Raw genomic sequence first — 18,340 nt, forward strand, 5'->3', positions numbered from 1 at the left:
ACAGGCATTTCAGAGGGGTAATGGAGCATGCCAGTTTCCCAGCTGGGTTACAGGAGGCACACGCACCCTTCAGGTGGCTGGCATTCTGGTTCTCAGCTAAGGAACATTTGCTGCCCCTGTGGCGGGTCTGCTTATTCCCACCTGGATGCGAAGCTGTGAGCACTGCCACTTTGGACATCTGGCCTTTCAGTCTAAGGCCTGCCTTATCAATCTGGACAGCCTGCTGCCAAATGCCTGGGAGCAGATGTAGAAGATTGGTTGGTGGCTGTTTTTTCCAAAAAACAAAAAATATCCAAAACCTTTTCTCACACCTATTATGGTAATTTGCTGCACAATTCACTGGGTAGTTAAAAATCTTCACTGCCACCATGACAATTATGATTCTGTCACTTCCCATCAAGACGTTTTGTTCTCTTTCTTGACCCTGCTTTAATAATATCTTTACACCTTGAGGCTGTCCCTGTAGCAGGAGGCCTAATGGGATGCTCATGGAGACCCTGCCTGGGGCCTCCCTGGTCTTTTGCTTCCTGAGCCTTCAGACAGGCCATTTCCAGGACTGTCATTACTAGAAAGAATTAGAAAAGTCCTGGCAGCCATGGCATATCACCCTCAGGCTCAGGGAAGACTGTGTGCTCATCACCATATCGGGTTCAGCCAACAGGGAGAAGCCTGTATTCCTCTCAGTATAGAATAATCCTCAATTTCCATTTATATCATTTATTTCCTCCTCCTAACCTTGGTCCTGAACCCCATAGACTTCTGTCACACAGTATTTTCTTATCTGTTGGGGGAATATTTTGTCCCACGGGATTGAATGACCTTGCCTGCTCAGCTACACCATTTCTGAATCAGGCAGTTTCTTCACAGTGAACTTCTTTATGTCCCTCTGTACAGCATTTATGGGCCCAAACCTTCCCCTACAGGTGTGTGGAAGTTAACAGACCCCCAAAACTATTTATTTTACCTTCAAGTGTTTACTGGATGTTTCTTTGGTTCGACCAGAAAGGAAAGGGCAAAGGGAGGGAAGAAGAAAGAATCCACTCCCAAAATGAAGCATGGTAAGCCAATTTCTGTGAAGACTTAAGAATGAAGTCTGACAGGCCAGTGGAGCTATCACTCCCTGCACACAGGACCACTGAGAGATGGGGTGCTGACTCCTTGGCTGGAGAAATGCACATTAGTATAATTACACCCTGACTTCATCCCAAAACCTAGCAAGGAATACTGTCCTGTCTTTTTGAGATCATGGTCACAAAATGAAGTGAGCTGCGGGCAACATATTCAGCTTGCTTTCATATACACACTGCAAGCCTTGTTACCAGGGCCCCACAAAGCATCTCTTGAAAAAGGAATACAAGATGCTCTTTGTAAATAGAAGTTCATGAGTCTGAGGAATGAAGTCATTTTCCAAAATCGCAGTGAACGATATTCTTTTTCACGATCCAACGAGAAGCTGAGAGGTGGGCTTGAGGAAAAGGAACTGAATAAAGCATGTTAGAGAAACCACTTAGCCCTATTAGCCCATGGCACAGCCAGGCTATCTCCCTCCTCCTCCTCTTCCTCCTCCTCCTCCTCCTCCCGCCCACAGCCTCCCCTCCCCCATGACATAAGGAATGGCTAGTCTAGCGGGGTTTTTTTAATAAATTTGGCACCTTTCTGTCTTCAGCTGAATAAACTGGAGATGTTAAAAAATAAACAGTCAGGAGAGTCAATTACTTGTTTGGAGCAGTGGGATGGAGTTGTGGGGGGGTGGCGTGGAGGGGGAGGAAAGGGTGACCTCACTTTCTGAACAGTAAAGTTTGAGTGGGAGGGTCTCCACACGAAAGGTAAAAAAGGGAATGATGTGAACATGTGAAGGAAGCCAGAGCACTGAACAGAGCGTCAGTCTGTATCCTGACAGGGGGAGATAAGGTGGCTGGAGAGCTAGCCGTGCTTTCCTGGAATACAATCTCTGTTTGACACTCTCTGCTTAAGCACTGCCCAGCTGTATGTTATTGTGCTGGAGCCTCTGGGGAAAAAGAGGAGCCACAGGCACGGAGAGAGAACGAGGGAGGCAGCAAAAACGTTTTTCTTTCCTTCTTTTCCTCTTTTTTTTTTTTTTCTTTTTTTTTTTCCCCTCTTTTAAATCAGGATCCGGTTAGACTGCCTTGAAGTGCCACATCTGGAAACTGAATGCTGAAAGAAAGTTAAAATAACTGAGGCACCACTAAGCCAAGGGGGGCTGATTGCAGAAGAGGGTAAACAATTACTGAGACGATAGAAGACCACTGCTGGATGTAAGGGGAGGAAATGGCTTTGATCTCCGCCTGGCCCCTCATTTCTCCTGTATTATTCTTTTTGAGATGCTTCTCCTCCAGCACAGCCTCAAGTGAGGGAAGTGTTTTTCAGTTTGACATTGAAGGTAGCTCAGCGGTCAGCACGCAAGAAGCCACTGTTATCAGAGGGCAGCAGCAGGCAGTAGCTACTGGAAGTTGGGTGCCTTTTGCTGAGGTACAGTAATTCCCTTCTCTCTCTAGTATCTGCAATTTTCTGTTTTCACCTGTCTGTGTCAAAGCTCCCATCTGGTTAATGTTAGCTTAATCGTTTGAGCCTTAAAGTGATACAGGAGGATTTGGGGGGTGGGGGGCAGGTGGTCTGAGATGTTGCGTTTTGGGACTGGAGAGGTACAGTTCAGACTTCAAAATGTACACATGCCCTGCCTGCTGTGAGCAGACAGCTGTACTTTGCAGTGAAGCTGGCTTAGCATGTCTCTGACTTTCCTGCCAACATAACTAAACAGGCCTGTCCAAACAGAGCTATTTTACAAGAGTTAATTGTCACAACACTTTTCTGCTTGTCTTGTAATTCCTGCAATTGTAATTCACTGAAATTTCCCGAAAGAGTCTGTCTTTTGATGGCAAACTCTGTCCTGTAGAAGTTTGTGCTTTTGCCTCTGAATGCTGTCTGCCTCCAAAATCTGAAGTTTGTTTTCACAGTGAAAGCAGGGGATGATAAATCAAATGCATCTAGGAAACTGCCTGCAGAGAACACACCTGCAGAGCGTTTAAATTCCAAAAATTATATGTTTGGGATTAGCGACAAATAAAATTAGAGAGATATAAGAAACAATTTGACAATGGAAAAATTTCCCAAAACCCCTGTTATTTTGGGATTGATTTATACTCTTCATTTTAACAACACAGCATTGGGAATGGGCCACTCAAAAATAGAGTTTGCGGAAATAATAAATTACTCCAGCAACATGGGGGGGTAGGGTAAGGTTGGAAGTGGAACGGTGGACACAACACAGTAATATCTCATGCGTGGTAGATGAAAAGGAGGAGGCTAATTGAGATCCATAAGGTCATGGGAAGGGGAAAAAGTAGTTCCTCTAGCATAACATCCAAAAATGAAGTGAGATTAGCACAGCTGTGTCACTGTGACAATATCAAGATCGCAATCTCCAATATCACACGGTTGATGTTCCACCTATCCTCCACTTGCCAGAATTAACAACTATGGAAATAAGTGCATAAAGCCTTCAAATAGCCAGGGTTGCTGCAGGGCTGGGCAGAGCTCATTTCCCTGCTCCAAGCAGCTGGATAGCCTCAGGAAACGCCTGCCCACCCTGCCAGAGAGTCCGCATGAAACATGACCTCTGTGAGAAAACTGAAGGCTAAACTGTGCTTTGCTCGGTGTAAGGACTCTCAGGAGTCATCCCAGCTTTTGGACAGGCTTCATGATGTGGGATGTACAGATTTTCTCCTCTGACCTTGGATCAGCCCCAGGAAGCTGCATTGCCACCTGTTGCTTACAACATGGAAAGTCCCTCAAAGAAATGCCTGACTTAAGATCTGGATGGGTTTTGTAGCTGTTTTTCATGGGATAATGAGCATAAGCGATTATTAGTCTTTCTTGATAAGATAGTATAGTATGGTTTTCCCAAAGACACAGTTCACATTTCTTCACATAAATATGTTAGATTTCACCTTGGGAAAGCACTGTAAGATATACTGGGCATTGCAGGGGAAAGACACTTTAAGTTTCTTCAACAATTTCAGTCCTTCCTAAATTTTTTCCCCAGGCCAACATAATAGACTCAATAACTGGCGTTTCCTCTAGTTTACTTCAGCCCATGCAATGGCAGCACTAGGCTCTGGATCCCATGTTACAACTGGATGACAGTGCCTGGAATCATCACGCCAAGGCCCTTGGCTGCAGAATGTTATGGTTTCATGAGGAAGGAGAAGGCAACTTCAGGACCCCTTGCTAGATGCATTTTTCAGGCCCCACCTCCATGGCAATTTCCAAGGAAGCCCAGAAGGATGCTTTCTTTGGGATAGGATGGATGGCTCTTTAACAGTGGGAACTGTGGGAACTCACTCATTGATCCATGTGTGTGATTGGTAACAGAATTTGAGGAACAGGCTTTAAGCCTGGAGGTTGATGTAGGGGCCAGAGAGTGATGATTTGGTAGTCTCTCACCCAAAGAACAAATATTACTTCGGATCCTCAAAGAGCTTCTCCCTCCCACAGCTCACCTCCCCTTCCTCAGCCTCAGGAAGAGGGATATCCCAGCAGGTTTGAATTAGCCTCTTTTGAAGCACGGGTGCTTAACCCACAGCTCACAGCGAACCGCAGAGTAAACTCCCTTACACAGCGCGGTTTGATCCAGCTCCTTCATCTAAATATTGACTCAGGCCTACAGCTCTCCCAAGCAGACAGAGGCTGTTAGTCATGTCAAATAGTGCCAAATTATACAGAGGGGGCAGTTTCATACAGCAGAGTTACAAAGCCACAGATGGGACTTCATTGTGGTCTGTGGTAACAGTCAGCTGCATCATGAAACATGGCTGGTAGGAGTTTCCAAGATGTAACTGGTGGGATGCTCTTAAATCCCAGTAGGAGTTTGCTATTATGAACCTACAGAAAAACAGGAGACCTCAATTAATGTAAATACATGTCAATGAATATTTCTCAGCTTTCCAGTCCTCTTCCTTTACATTGTGTGGCAACCCCAAACTGGGAGGAACAGAGAGAAGTGGTTTAAAAAAATCAGAATTAAAGTTAATGTGGAGCTTTGCTTTTGGGGTTTTTTTTTTTTTTTGTTTGTTTGTTTGCTTTTTTTCCCCTGTGATTTGAATGAAAACTTCTTAAGACAAGAGAACTAACTATATTCTTAATGTTCTGCTGATATGCTGTATCCATGCACAGAGAGTACCGTGGGTCTGAGTTGGACTTCAGGCAATGTCAGCTTATCTCAGTGCCTGCATTCTTAATCATTATGCCATCCAGAACACCTAATTTAGGCACATAAATTGTTCCTAGATGTTTTAATCAGAATCAGGGACCATCTTCAGGTACAAACCAAAATACCCCAAACAGTACCGGAGAGTAGATTTTTTAAGTCTCTAATTCCTAGCAGTATTCCCTGGAAACACTCAAAGGAGTCTCTGCCTCTTTAAGGACTTTGTTGGATGCTTGCTTCAGGACAGCTTCATAAATCAGCTAAAGGAGATGTTTAAATTAACCGGACTAGTTTCCACCCAATGAAATGCCAATGTGTTTCCTACATAAGGAGCATGGTTAGTGACCACCATGGAATAAGATATCTGCCTCTTGTTAAAAAAAAAAAGCTTATAAATTTATTAAAATTATTCAAAAAAGTATCGTGAGAAGGATTACAGTGGTGGGAATTTGAAGATAGCTGAGAGAGTCTGCAATCCACTTTACTAACTCAGAGGGAGATTAAGAAAAAAATTAGAACTTATTGTGTAAGTACATACACAGGCAAAAAAAAAATTAACAATAGGCTTGTTAGTCTAATAAATTAAGATCTTGGTATACACAACAATTGGAAACTGAAGGTGACTATATTGAAACTACAAGTTAGTTAAAAAAATTATTTTCAGAAGTGATTAAGAATTGGAGATTTATTTCATTAGTGTTGGCTTGTCCATGAAGAGGCAGATCAATATGAAAAGCCCTCTTAAATACCCAGACTACTTATTTGCTATTTAGGAAAATTAAGTTTCTTGGCTCACAAAGATAATAAGGGGAGGAGGGAAGTTACAGTTACAGTGCGGAATCCTGATTTCTATGGAGAGACAAAGAATGAGTGCAGAGCATTGGATCCAGCTCATCAATGCAACCCAACAGCAGTTGGCAGTGTGAAGTCAGAGATTGGTTTTTCCAAACAAGGATAGATTGAAATATTTTATAAGGAAGATTCATAAGAGATGGAAGGAAAGTTCTTAAAACAGGCAGATATCAAATGAAAGCAGATAGGCAAGTGTCAAACATCAGAGATTTTTGTTTTAGTGTTCCACTCACTAGCTGGGACAGAGCAGAAGGAAAGGGAATGGTGAGACATTTCCAGGTTTGGTGAGGCACAGAGGTAAAATTGAAACCAGAAGTGAGATCTGAGAACAGTTATATCCCACTGTCAAACACATGCCTCTAAACTAAGAGGCAGGTCATACATTACCATTCGGGTCTGAGGCCTGCTACTGTCAACATTTGTGTTTGAAAATTCCACTGATGTAATAGTTTTAATTATATAGGTGTAGATTTTGTTCTCCATTTCTTCCCCAAGGAAGAAAGTTCCTTGCAGAGTCTAAGGCAAGAATAAAAAATGGTACAAGTTTTCCAATACTAGAGAGTATCGCAAATGATTCTCTGTGATCCACATTTTATTGTCACTCTTCTTAATATAAAATGAATGTAAGGTGACATCCAGTAAAATATTCCTTTCATTCTGATGTAAATGACTACAAGAGGCCAGAGACCAGGATAGGAGACGAGTGTAGGAAGGATTAGGGCGAGAAAGGGAAGACAGATATTCTGTGGAGACATCTGCCAAGCCAAAAAAAGGATAATCTCAAATGTCCTCCATGGAAAGAAGAAGTGAAGTAAATAGTGAGAAAGGAAGTAAACTAAAGCAGGAAGACAAAGGAGAGGAAAAAATTAGAGCAAGAATGAGACAATCAAGAGTCTTAAGAGTAAAGAAAAAAATTAAGTTGGGACAGGGCAGGAAGCCAATTCCCAGAGTGAAGGAAAGCATGATATTTCGGACAGATGGAAGAGGAAAACTGTTTCCAGCATCAGTATTTTTGGCTCAGGGGAAAGGCAGAGAGGCAAAAGTCCTTTAAAGGAAACAATTATCATAGTCAAGTCAAAATTAGCCATTTAATGTAAGAGAAACTAAAAGGCAGAAATTGTCTGATGTAGCTTGTGTGTTAAAATGACATGTTCAATGATCATTTTTTCCCACTTGACTTCTACCAGCAGCTGATAAAATGCAAGAACCAGTATTTGAGGTGTATGCTTTCTGGTTCTCTAAAGTAATAAGCAATGATTAGCATGGGATTTGTGACAAACTCACCTCTCTAAAATGACCCACATTAAATATATAAAATGACAGCAATCATAAGTCCCAGACACTTGTTAACAAAGACTCAAATACCTCCAAATTTTCTTCACTCCTCTTCCCCAAAAAGGTTGGAACAAAAAGTCTTGCAAACTGTTGAGAAAAATCACAGTTTGATCTTTACTTGTAGCATTAATCTGTTCAAAACAATCTAGTACTACAAGAAGCAGCAGAAGACCTAATCCTGAGGTGTGAGCCAAAAAGGGTTTTAGCTTGACAGGAACCTTTATATTCTTCTACATTAATGTGAACTGCATCTACTTTTAAAAAGCAGATCTTTAAATTAATTCATTTCAGACACTTGAGGTTATGTTAGGTTAACTCCTATAATGGGCAATTTGGATTTCTAGCTGCTGGGTTTTTTCTGATACAGCAAGGTTGTGTTCTGAGAAACATCTATTAGTGGGGAGGAAGTTTTACTGCAGATGTTTGTGATTCCAACTTAAGTTTCTCATCAAAACTTTAATGAAAATCAGCTGCTTGGAGTAGCGCCACCAGTCCCCAAACTTTTTGAATCATAGGAAGCTGAAGCAAATGGAAGCACAAGACAGAGCAGATGCATAGCTGGAAATTTTCTCCATTTCAAGATGTATAAAACGCCTACCAGAAAACAAAATTTAAATTTTACTGCGGTGAATTCCCACAAAGTTTCGGGCAAGTATCAGCAAAGTGCCCCAAAGCTTATTCTGGTCTGTGGAAACCAATAAAAGGCATTTTATGCCCACTCCTATTCACGACATGGGAAGCAATTAAAACTCCAGTTTTTCCAGGGGGCATGAGAAGAAATAAAAGAATTCCTTTCTGAAGGAAAACTTGGCCTGATTTAAACTGATAAAAATTAGAGCTTCTAGTGTTCAAGAGCTGTGTAAAAGAGGTCTAGTTTCTGAATAACATATAAGCAGCCACTGACAATTTAAAACTTTCTTCTGGACTTAGATTTCAAACACCAAAATATAGACCCTTTGGATTTTATGTTTTAATTGGTCCTCTTGAATGTTTGGATCTGATCCCAGTCCATTTTCACACACCACCATGAGCTGGGGATGTTTGGGTTATGCATCCTAATGCACGATTCAACAATTGCTGAATAGCATTATACACAAAGCTGTTAGAGCCCCAAAGTTTTTGAAGTCTAATACTTTGTCATTAAAATCTCCAAGAAATTTTCCTAATTGTCAGTCAGGATACATAAAGTGTGTATTTGACAATGAAAACAGATTGACTAAAATACAGTAAATGTTATCTGACTCTGTTGTTCCTGTTTAGCTGTATTTTTTCAATTCTTTTTATAGTTATTGTCTTGAAATAAATACTTCATAAATACTAGAAGTCCTTTTCTTTTTTCCTCTTGTGACAAACCAGCAAGAAACCGCTCTAAACTCACAGCATTCAAGTATCAAAGAATGAGAGAAGGCTGTAAAAAATATTTTCAAAATTACTATTCCAACTTTACAAGACTGTAAGAACAACTAAAATGTTATTGTTTAGGTCATGACATATGGAAGCCAGGGAGTATGAGAGGAATTGGCACCCCTTAATTAATTTGAAACATAATTTAATAATTGCTGAACAAAAAGACTCTACTTGGATGAACAACTTTCAATATGTTCTGTAAAAATAGACTTTTTAAGTAAAACTGTAAGACTCAGAACCATTTGACTTTGCCTACCCCAAAAAATGAATAAAAATTAACTCATCCAATCTTCGACCATTGCTGCCAGTGGAAAAGTAGCTACATAGAACCAGCACTTAAACCAGATACTTTCTGAGCTCTGTAGTACCTTGTTACCCCCCTACAATGCATCCTTTTACTCTTTTATGAAAGACCTTCTAAGTGGTAAGAGATTAGCAGACTTTTCTGCCAAGGCTAAGGCAAGGCCAGTATATCCTAGGCTACTTTCCTACTGTGGTTTTCCACCTCTGAGGCTGGATGGTAGCCCATGGAGAGCCACAGAGAGACTGCCATTCATGACTCCCTTATGCTGTGCTCCCCACTCCTGGCTCCAGGGATCCTTCCTCAAAAGCACTTTGTGGAAGCAAGCATTTGTCCCGCTCCAGTATCCAAAAAAAAAAAAACAAAAAAAAACAAAAAAAAACAAAAAAAAAAAAAAAAAAAAAAAAAAAAAAAAAAAAAAAAAAAAAAAAAACACCACAAAACTGGCAGGACAGAATATAAAAATATAAAATAACCCTCCCTACCCTGGCTATTAGAGTCCTTCATGCCCCAGAAAGACTAGCACAGCTTGACCCATTGAGGGTTGGCAGGGTCTCCAGAGCACCAGTATCTGGCACAGAACCATTCAGGGGGAGGTGGACAGGTACTGGAGGTCTAGACGTGGTGTAAGGTCAGGGGAAATTTGTGTGCCCTGATCAGCCTTTGGCAAGTTTGTGGTTTTCTGCAGCTCTCAACTTCCAGTCATTGACAAGTACAGGCTGCAGAGGCTCAACAGGATCTCTAAGGCACCAGCTGATTCAGGGTGTTTGGTGATGGATTTCTGTGAGAGATGAGAAAAGAAATTGTTTTTCTCTTGATACAGCGATTCCTCTCTCTCTTTGAGCCAACAGAAAATTTACTTCTTCACTATCAGACTATGTCTGTGATGAAACAAGCCCAGAGGCGTTGAGAGATCAAGGCAGGCTACCCTTCTCCCCAGCCTTGGCCTTTCCTCTCTCCTTTCAGAGCACAACCTCTGCCCAGCTTCACCCTGAATGTAAGGCATGCAGTACAAAGTTAACCATGCTGAGCTGTCTTACTGCCTTCCCACACATTGCAAAGTGCTGGGACAATCCAGGGGAAAGCCCTATTTCTGAAAACAGCCTAGAGACACAGGATCTTCCCATCAGCCATCCCCAGCATCTGTCTTGTCCATAGTTGGGACACTCTTGGGAGGCAGAGATGTATGAAAGCTCTTTCTCTTCATCTTTCAGGATTTTCACATTGGCTTGGTTTTCTTTCTAACAGGCTTTTAATTGATGCTATGGGTACTGGTCAAACAGATCGCTGCTTTTCTCTGCTGTGGTTCCAACATTTTAAAGAGATGCAAAATCAAAGGAAATACTAGGAATCTGGAAGGGGGCGGGGGGGGGGGGGGCAGGGGGGAAATTGAAGCTTGATATTTACCCTCTCAGTATTAACAGTGTCCCAGAAGCACATTAGTACTTGCTTTAAAGCCCACTACTCTTTTTCATCCCTTGAAAAATTTTGTCTCCATCTGTAAATCTCTCAAGGAGTACTGTAGTTTGTCAACTGATTAAGTCTCACTTATCTGAGAGCCTCAGTGACTCAGAATGTACATTTCATGCAAGTGGCGACTAGGTGGAGGGTGGTTAATGAGGAAACAATGTAGATTTATCCCTTTTCCTGTAAATTGAATAAGCTTGGCATTTTTTTGAAAGAGGAAAATCAACCAGCTACCCTATGAACTGCAGGTCTTCTATTTCAAACAGTGAGAATCTGTAAGAGTAAGTTTTTCACTCAGTGGCAGCACTAATAAGTAAATTAGAGACTGGTATTAATCTCTGATTCTTAGCCAGCTTCCAGACAGCTAAAACACTTTAGCCCTCCCCCTTTTTAGAGAAGAATGCCTTTTAAGCAGAGGCTTTGTCTTTCCCACTGTATATGGAAAAAATGACTGTGCAGTTCTATGGAGAATGCCTAGCTGAGATATGTTTATGTTGGATCCAGCCCCATCTCTGTTGCTGAATGGCAGTTTGTTTTCCACTTGAACTGGGGAGGGGATAACAGTCTGGAAACTTTTTCAACACAGGAAATTTTTAAAAAATTTAATACAATTATTTGGTCAAGGTAAAAGATAACGTTGTTGTTCTGCACAGAGCCATTTGACTTGCAGCTATTTCTCTTTTTTGCATGAGTCTGTCACTGCTGCAGTGGAGGCACACACAGGCCAGCCCAAGGAATCAGAATACAGGGTGACAGTGGGCTGGGGAGAGGGTTCTTTGTCATTTTTTCCTGCATGCCATGCTCTGCTTTTCTTATTGGTTTGGAGGTTACCCGTGTGCAATTAGCTATGTTCACCGTCTCTCCGACTGCTAGCTCTACCATGCCACAGGGAGAAATAGAGGTAACTTTTTTTCTGTGTCTTACTGCCAGCTGGATTTTATCTAGAATTGAAGCAACTAGATTCAGTCTTGCTAGTTTTAGTTTTAGTGATCTCTGATATTGGCACCTAAAACTTTGAAAAAAGGGTTTCCACCAGCTTCTTCATAATCTGTCCTTTATTATCATCAAAAGCAAACTTCTCTTTTGGAGGCTGATGGGTTGATAACTCATCAGGTAATACATAAATAATCCAAATTGTCATGGATAAGTCATCAAGTAAAGTTTTCAAGTTAAAAAACTATGAAGTTATTGTCTTGTCCTGTGTCCCTTAAGGCAAACACAACTTTTCCAGTAAATTCTGAGGAGAGCCCAATCCCTCTGTATATATAAATTGTGGAGAACTTCTAGTGTTTAGTTGCTGCTTAACACAGCAACAGTTGGATAAACCAGACTAAATTCAAGCAGATATATTCTTTAGCAGCTGTAGACTGGCCAGACTGGTGTGCCTGGCTCCAGGTCAGCCCTGTGCTCTCAAGTGGGACCATCACTGGGGATGCAGGCAAAAAGGAATACTGAGATCTATGCACTGGGGATGACAGAAAGGACACTGGTAACAGAAAATAATGCTTCATTTGTTTCATCACTAATTAAACAGTTCCTTTACTGAAAAACATTATAGGTTCACAACAAACGTCACTGCTTTATTTATCATTGTTTTGGTGTTCAAAGTTCCAAATTACTCAGATTCACAAAAATACTCTGCTGCAGATTTGATCAGCATTTCATATCACTTTTCCAGAACACTCCATTATTCCATTAATTTGCCCAGATCTATGGCAAATGCACTCACTGAGGTTTTATTATCAAATCTATCTCATGTTAAAATTTCATTTAAAAAATAGAAATATGCAAAAATATTGGAGGGCTTTAGTGAATAACAATTTAAGCAGGAAAGAATTTGCTTTTACATTTGGAATTTAAATTAAAAAACCAGAAACCTTTTTAGTGTGAAATAATTACTTTAGTTTATAGTCTCATTAAATGCAATTAGAACTGAGATACCTGTCAAGATAAGTGGATAAAGAAAGATTACCAGCACTGTGCACAAATCTCTTCACCAACTTCTGGTAAAATTCTAATTTACAACATCAATGGAATACTGGAAATAATAAATATTTCACAGTTAACAATGTCAGAAATTTAAAAGAACAATAAAGGGATTTAATGTACTGCACCAGGGTGCTTATTATAAAACGAACATGAACTAAAAATGTGTTCCTCTCAGGAATGTTTACAGTTTTAAAAATAAATTTGAAATTGCAAATGGCTAATTTGCATGAGGTTTCTGCCTTTGAAATGGTAAATACTATAGAGTAGCTTTTTGCATGCAACAGTGCCCTAACAGCTGTAGTGTTCTATTAAATGGGGTAATTAACTGTCTAGCTATGATGTCACACACTGAATTCATTTCTTCAGTAATAATAGTGAGAATGTGACCTTTCTTGTTCAGAAGAATTTGATACTGTAGACCAGAGGTAATGAAGGCTTATAGAAATTATATAAATAGAGCTTGGAGGCCTAGGGTAAGCTGGTGAACAAGCTTGTTTGTTTTTAATTCTCTAGTTTGCAAGGATTCAAAGCCCAGATAAACTTAGCAAAAATCAACGGAGAATAAATAAAATTGCAGAGCAGTGTCCGTGTTTGCCTGCACATTTTGGAGTACCCCACGGCAGAGAGCAGAACTTCTGTCAGTCTCTCTCTATGATTACTTTGATGGTAGAGCGTGTCTGGCCAACAGGTCAGTTATTAACTTCTGAGGGCCTCATTCTCCTGAGGAAAACAAAGATCCTTCTGAAATGTCACTACATGGGGATTTATATGTTCAAGTACAAAGACAATCTTGAATTTATTACTCATGGTCTGAGAATTTAAAGTTCATTTATTTCTTCAAATGATAACTTAGAGTGAAGTATGACAGCTCTGTGAAAGGGCAGCACCAGGGCATTTTATTTTTAAAATTAGTTCTAGTTTACCTCAGTGGTTTGAAGAACTCACAGAAATCTCCTACTTAGCCAAGATCTGTCTAGGAAGATGCATGTAGTAAATTAAGAGAAAATAACAGGACAGATAAAGGGGAAATTACCAGGAAAATTAATGTTCTTTGTGTCTTGAGTAAGAACTCCTGCTCTTAATTTGCTTTTTCAGGAAGAGAAAAATGCTTTCATCATTGTATCTAACAAAAATAAATGCCACAGATGATATTTTAGAAAAACAATTTCTATATCAAATAGATTTTTCTATACTCATGTTTCCTTCCTTGTATGAAGAAAACAAATTTTCCTTAAATATCTTAAAAGTTCCCTTACAAAGTTAGTTTGAAGCTTTCATGGGAAATTTTATCACTGAATGGTAATTCTTTCTCTCTATATTCTTTGACTAATCCTTTTCATATATCTGGTATGCTTTGGCAGTAAATCATTGCAGATCACTCATAGTGGGGGAAATGGGGAAGGCAGCACAATGCCAAGCGGTGCTCTGTACATATCAAAAGGTCTTCAAACTATGGCTGTTTAGCTGAAAGCCAAAAAATTCTTTCAGCACTGCATTAAGAAAACTCTTGGGTCCAGAAACAGCTCTGTGTTCATTGCAGGCATCTGGAACAAGCACAGCACAACCACCAGAAATGTCTGCCCATATGGGGATATTCAGTACTCCAGGTGGGTCTGACTAGTTATCTTACAAGACATGAAGTTGTTGAGGAGTGTCAGTGCTGGGTGCATTGGGTACATCTGGGACATTGGGATTACTGTGTGCTCTGCCATGGATTGCCCTGGGTACATTTGGATACAATCATGGATAATGGGCTCTAGGCAGCCCTGCTTGCACTGTCGACCTCCAGAAGTCCCTTCCAGCCTCTGCTATTCTGTGATTCTGCGTGGCTGTGGTCACTATTCCATTTTACTGATCGAGGAACAGAATGAAAGAGTAACATTCATCGTCACACAAGACATGAGAAGAAAAATGTATTTTCTTGAGTCTCAGTATCCTTATGAACATAATTAGAGAGAGAGCAGCTTGTGCACAGAAACAAGGTGACAAGTTTCTTTGATGTTCAGCAAGAAGGAATATTTTTGTTATGTTAATTTCAAATAGTTTAATGAAACTATTGCTGTGGAGGTGTTTGTAGATTAGAGGTGAAGCATACATGATAAAGAAGGTGAGTGTCTGGGATCAAGTGCAGGGATAGGCAGAGACAGCAAAGATAGCAGGAGTAGGAGGACAAATGGAAAGCAGAACAGGCAGGACACAAGCATGAATAGAGAACAAGGCAACAACAGAACGACTGTGGGAGCCAATGGGGGCAGGTGGAGATCCAAACCCCTCAGTGTAATGTTCAGTTGCTCCATTAATAGATACAGCCCAGGAGAAGCCGCCCGAGGCCTCCCCCAAGAAGGGCCAATGAACAATCTTCTCATCTGGTTGGCATTTACTGTAAGACTGTTTAAATGATATTCAAGCCTCGTTGCCAACAAGAGAGACATATAATATAGACAAGACTAAAAGGTAACCTATAAATAAAAGCTAGGGTGAGCTATAAATACAAACTGAGAAGCCATGGATTTGACCAATTGGAACATACTCTGCAGCAAACCCCTCAATGCTACAAGTACTCACTGTGCTACTGAAGAAATCGTGACTGCACAAATCTCTGTCCATAGGAGTATTCTTTCTCCTTTGGCAAATTCAAATCCATACAAATGGAACACAAGGTCTAGAAGAAATTAATAAACAAATGATTCACAACTACATGGTTACTATTGTAAAAATGTGGCAGCAGTATGAATGACAATCAGAACAATATCAGAGCTGCCGTCGAGTGCTTGTATATAAAGAGGCCAAGGACACCTTCTATAAATATTTCCTCCCTTGTGTCTCAAAAAAAGAGGACAAAACAAAGCAGAGAAAATTTAATTAGAGAAATTCTACCCCAAGTCATACACTTCAGAGTCCATCAGATCATAGAATCATGGAATGTTAAGTCAGAAGAGACCTTAGAGATCATATAATCCCAAACCCCCCTGCCATGATTGGCATTGTTGGAGGAGCAATAAAAATCAAAGTGCTTCAATACAGCCATCAGTTACCTCAACCATTTCAGCTGTTGAGAGGCAAAGACCACCATCTCGAGATTCTTTCTTACAAGGTGAAAAGATGCAGAGCTTTGCTTTGCATTTTTTTATTTCACTTTGCTGATGATCTTGTGAACAGTCTGGTGTTCATGTGTCAAACAGCTGAGAACAAAAACTGTGAAGAAGAGGAGCAATGCCAAATAATATTCAAAATAGAAAATAATATTATGAGTACAGTTTTCATGCTGTTATCTCTGGTGGGCCTATTCTTTTGGAAAACCATACAGATGCATCTGGAACCACCTGGTGCTGGGCTCAGTGATTTGTTATCTCCTAGTTAAGAAATGAGAATAGTCAGTCTTTCATGGCCAGCTAGGCCAAATTAGAAAGATGGATTACCTCCTGGTGCACACTGCTCAGATATCGTATGTGTACCTGTAAAATACTGTCTCTTGGGCACACATAAAAACAGCATAGTTCTAACTTTAACTGCATCCCAAAATTTTCTTGGCAGTGTTTCTCAGCTATAGTGAATATTTTGTCCCAAAGCATTTTCAGCAGGAACTGGTGAGCTGGCATCACTGAGATCCTCATCCAAAAATGTGGAAAAGTCATGGTGTGAAGAGCACCAGAATGCATTGATTAATAAACACCATATCAGTCTGGTAAACTCAATCCCTGATGGGCTCAGAGTAGCTGCCTATGCGTTCAGAAATGGGAGAAATGAGTACAGGTTTTCCTGTCTGCTGACTCTATGCAGCAAGTGCAATTCATTTGTTTTCTAGTGAATATGCAAGCCCATCTTCTAGGACCAGGGTGAAAACCAGCATGTCTCAGCCAGCAGCAGAGCAGACCAAATGTAGGTATATCCTTTTCCCCCGCTTAATCTTGTCCACACCTTGTACCCACACACTTCTGAAACCCTATGCAGTGAAAAGATACTCCTAAAGACTATGCATACTGAATTCTCAACCCAAAATTTAACCTCCAGCAGTTAAGCACCTTTTCTGTAATGAATAAAGTGCATGTTGGTTGTGTAAGATGGCAAAGACCCCAGGAGACCCCAGGGCTCCTGAGTGTGCTGCAAGCCGGTAGAGGGGCTGACATTGAGCTGGAGTTGTACACACTGCCTTCTGTCCATCTGCTGGATTTTATATTTTGGCAACAAATGGAGAGAGGTTTCTCCTGCAGGTCATCAAAGACAGGAGGGTCAGGAGAGTGAGATTCAGTGTTATCACTGCTTTTTTTGTTTGCATAAGCTTTCCCAGCAGGCTGAAGAACTAAATCTTTGTGTCTACGCTTATGAATAACACCTCTTTGACCTGAGGAATTTGAAACGTCTATTAGTTTGCTCCCAGGGAGCAAGAAGTGGTCAAATGGCCATCAGTCTACAACTGGAAGACTGAATTTTAAAAATTCATGTTTAAATGCACTGGAAGTCAATTATGTCCCAAGCTGAAAAGCAGATATAAAAATCATGTTGCTGTCCCCACTACCTTTTGATGAATGAAATACCAGAAGTATATTTGTGTATCTGCCCAAGGTAAAGAAGACAGTTTTGTAGTTAATAATTTCCAAGCATGATAAGCCATAGATTTATCATAGACATAGCCTGCTCAGAGTGGTTTTAAGACAGGATGTCCATGGATTCAAACACTTTGTTTATTTACATCCCAAATTGGCAAAGCAGTATTTTTAGTGTGCCTTTTGGAAGGAACCAGAAGGTGTCCTTAGAATGGGGTCATTCTTCTTTCTAGGATAGACCTTTCCTGAACATAAGGGAGAGAATTGGTTGGGCCTGTCAGACATCAAGATTTCCTTTATATCCATCCACTTGCTCTACCTGAACATACTGACTCGTGGAAAAGAGTCTAAGGATACTTTGCACTTCTCCAAGATCACAGGGCCCAGTACTTTGGTCAGATCTCTGGCATAGCTGATGCAGCTTGGACACTCCAACAAGGCACAGCACATCTGACATATGCAATAGGTTTCACCTCATGGACTTTGTATAACAGAGCTGGCACCTGCATATGAGCTACCCTCCACGTCCCTCTACGCAGCCAGGAGAGAGCAGCAGGCACGGCTGACCTAATTTAGCTGCATTTCCGTACACAAGAAATCAAACCATTCAGCGGGTGTCCAGCTGGCTCCTGGCCACATGGCATCCCATGTAGAAGTCTCCATGCGGATGACTCTCAGCTTGCTGTGGTTTTGGTCTTCCTACACAGGCACGCAGCTGCCAAGGCCAGCTTGCAGTCACACCAGCACGGCCACAGCTGTGTTAGCTCAGCGCTGCACCTGGGGCACAGAGCTCCTCGGGGCTGCTGCCTTCAGGGCTCACACAGACACGCTGGGTGAGACCTGCTGAATGCTGAATGTTTGGCAAGATTTCTGGGAGCTCTTGGCTGGGGATTGAAAGTGAAGTCCCTATTACAGGTGATTGAAACCAGCAATCTCTTTGGAAAAGCATACTACCTGTTCTGAGGAAGCCAGAGAAACTGAAATAACATCAAACATACACTAGAGGACTACTTTCTCAGGCTTGTTTCTCTAATGTTCTTATTTCTGATAAACAATTACATAGATGAATGTACTGGGAGAAATTCAAGCAGGAAAACATCTTTATTTTTAGGAAGAGTAATGGGATATTTATCTCAAGCCAGCCTAAGCAAACAATCTTCAAAAAGACCTCAGAACTGTAGCTTCCAATTTCAAATACTGCTTATAAAGACAAATAAA

General features: G+C 40.9%; 1 protein-coding gene across 3 annotated transcripts in view; it reads left to right on the forward strand.

The window, feature by feature from the left end:
• Positions 1-1,888: 1,888 nt before the first annotated feature.
• The window catches only part of LAMA4 (laminin subunit alpha 4), a 102,413-nt gene continuing 85,961 nt past the window's right edge, over positions 1,889-18,340 (forward strand). For 2 of the 3 annotated variants that reach the window (XR_005699881.2, XM_040057859.2), the window contains exon 1: positions 1,895-2,490. Coding sequence is in view for 1 of the 3 variants with exons in the window: in XM_040057859.2 (XP_039913793.1) it covers positions 2,290-2,490 (201 nt within the window). In the remaining 2 variants the exon portion in view is untranslated. Of the gene's footprint in view, positions 2,491-18,340 lie in introns of all 3 variants that reach the window. The other variant, XR_005699880.2, reaches the window with a different exon arrangement.

This window comes from Hirundo rustica, chromosome 3, assembly GCF_015227805.2.
Source record: "Hirundo rustica isolate bHirRus1 chromosome 3, bHirRus1.pri.v3, whole genome shotgun sequence".
In the NCBI taxonomy this organism is placed as follows: Eukaryota; Metazoa; Chordata; class Aves; order Passeriformes; family Hirundinidae; genus Hirundo; species Hirundo rustica.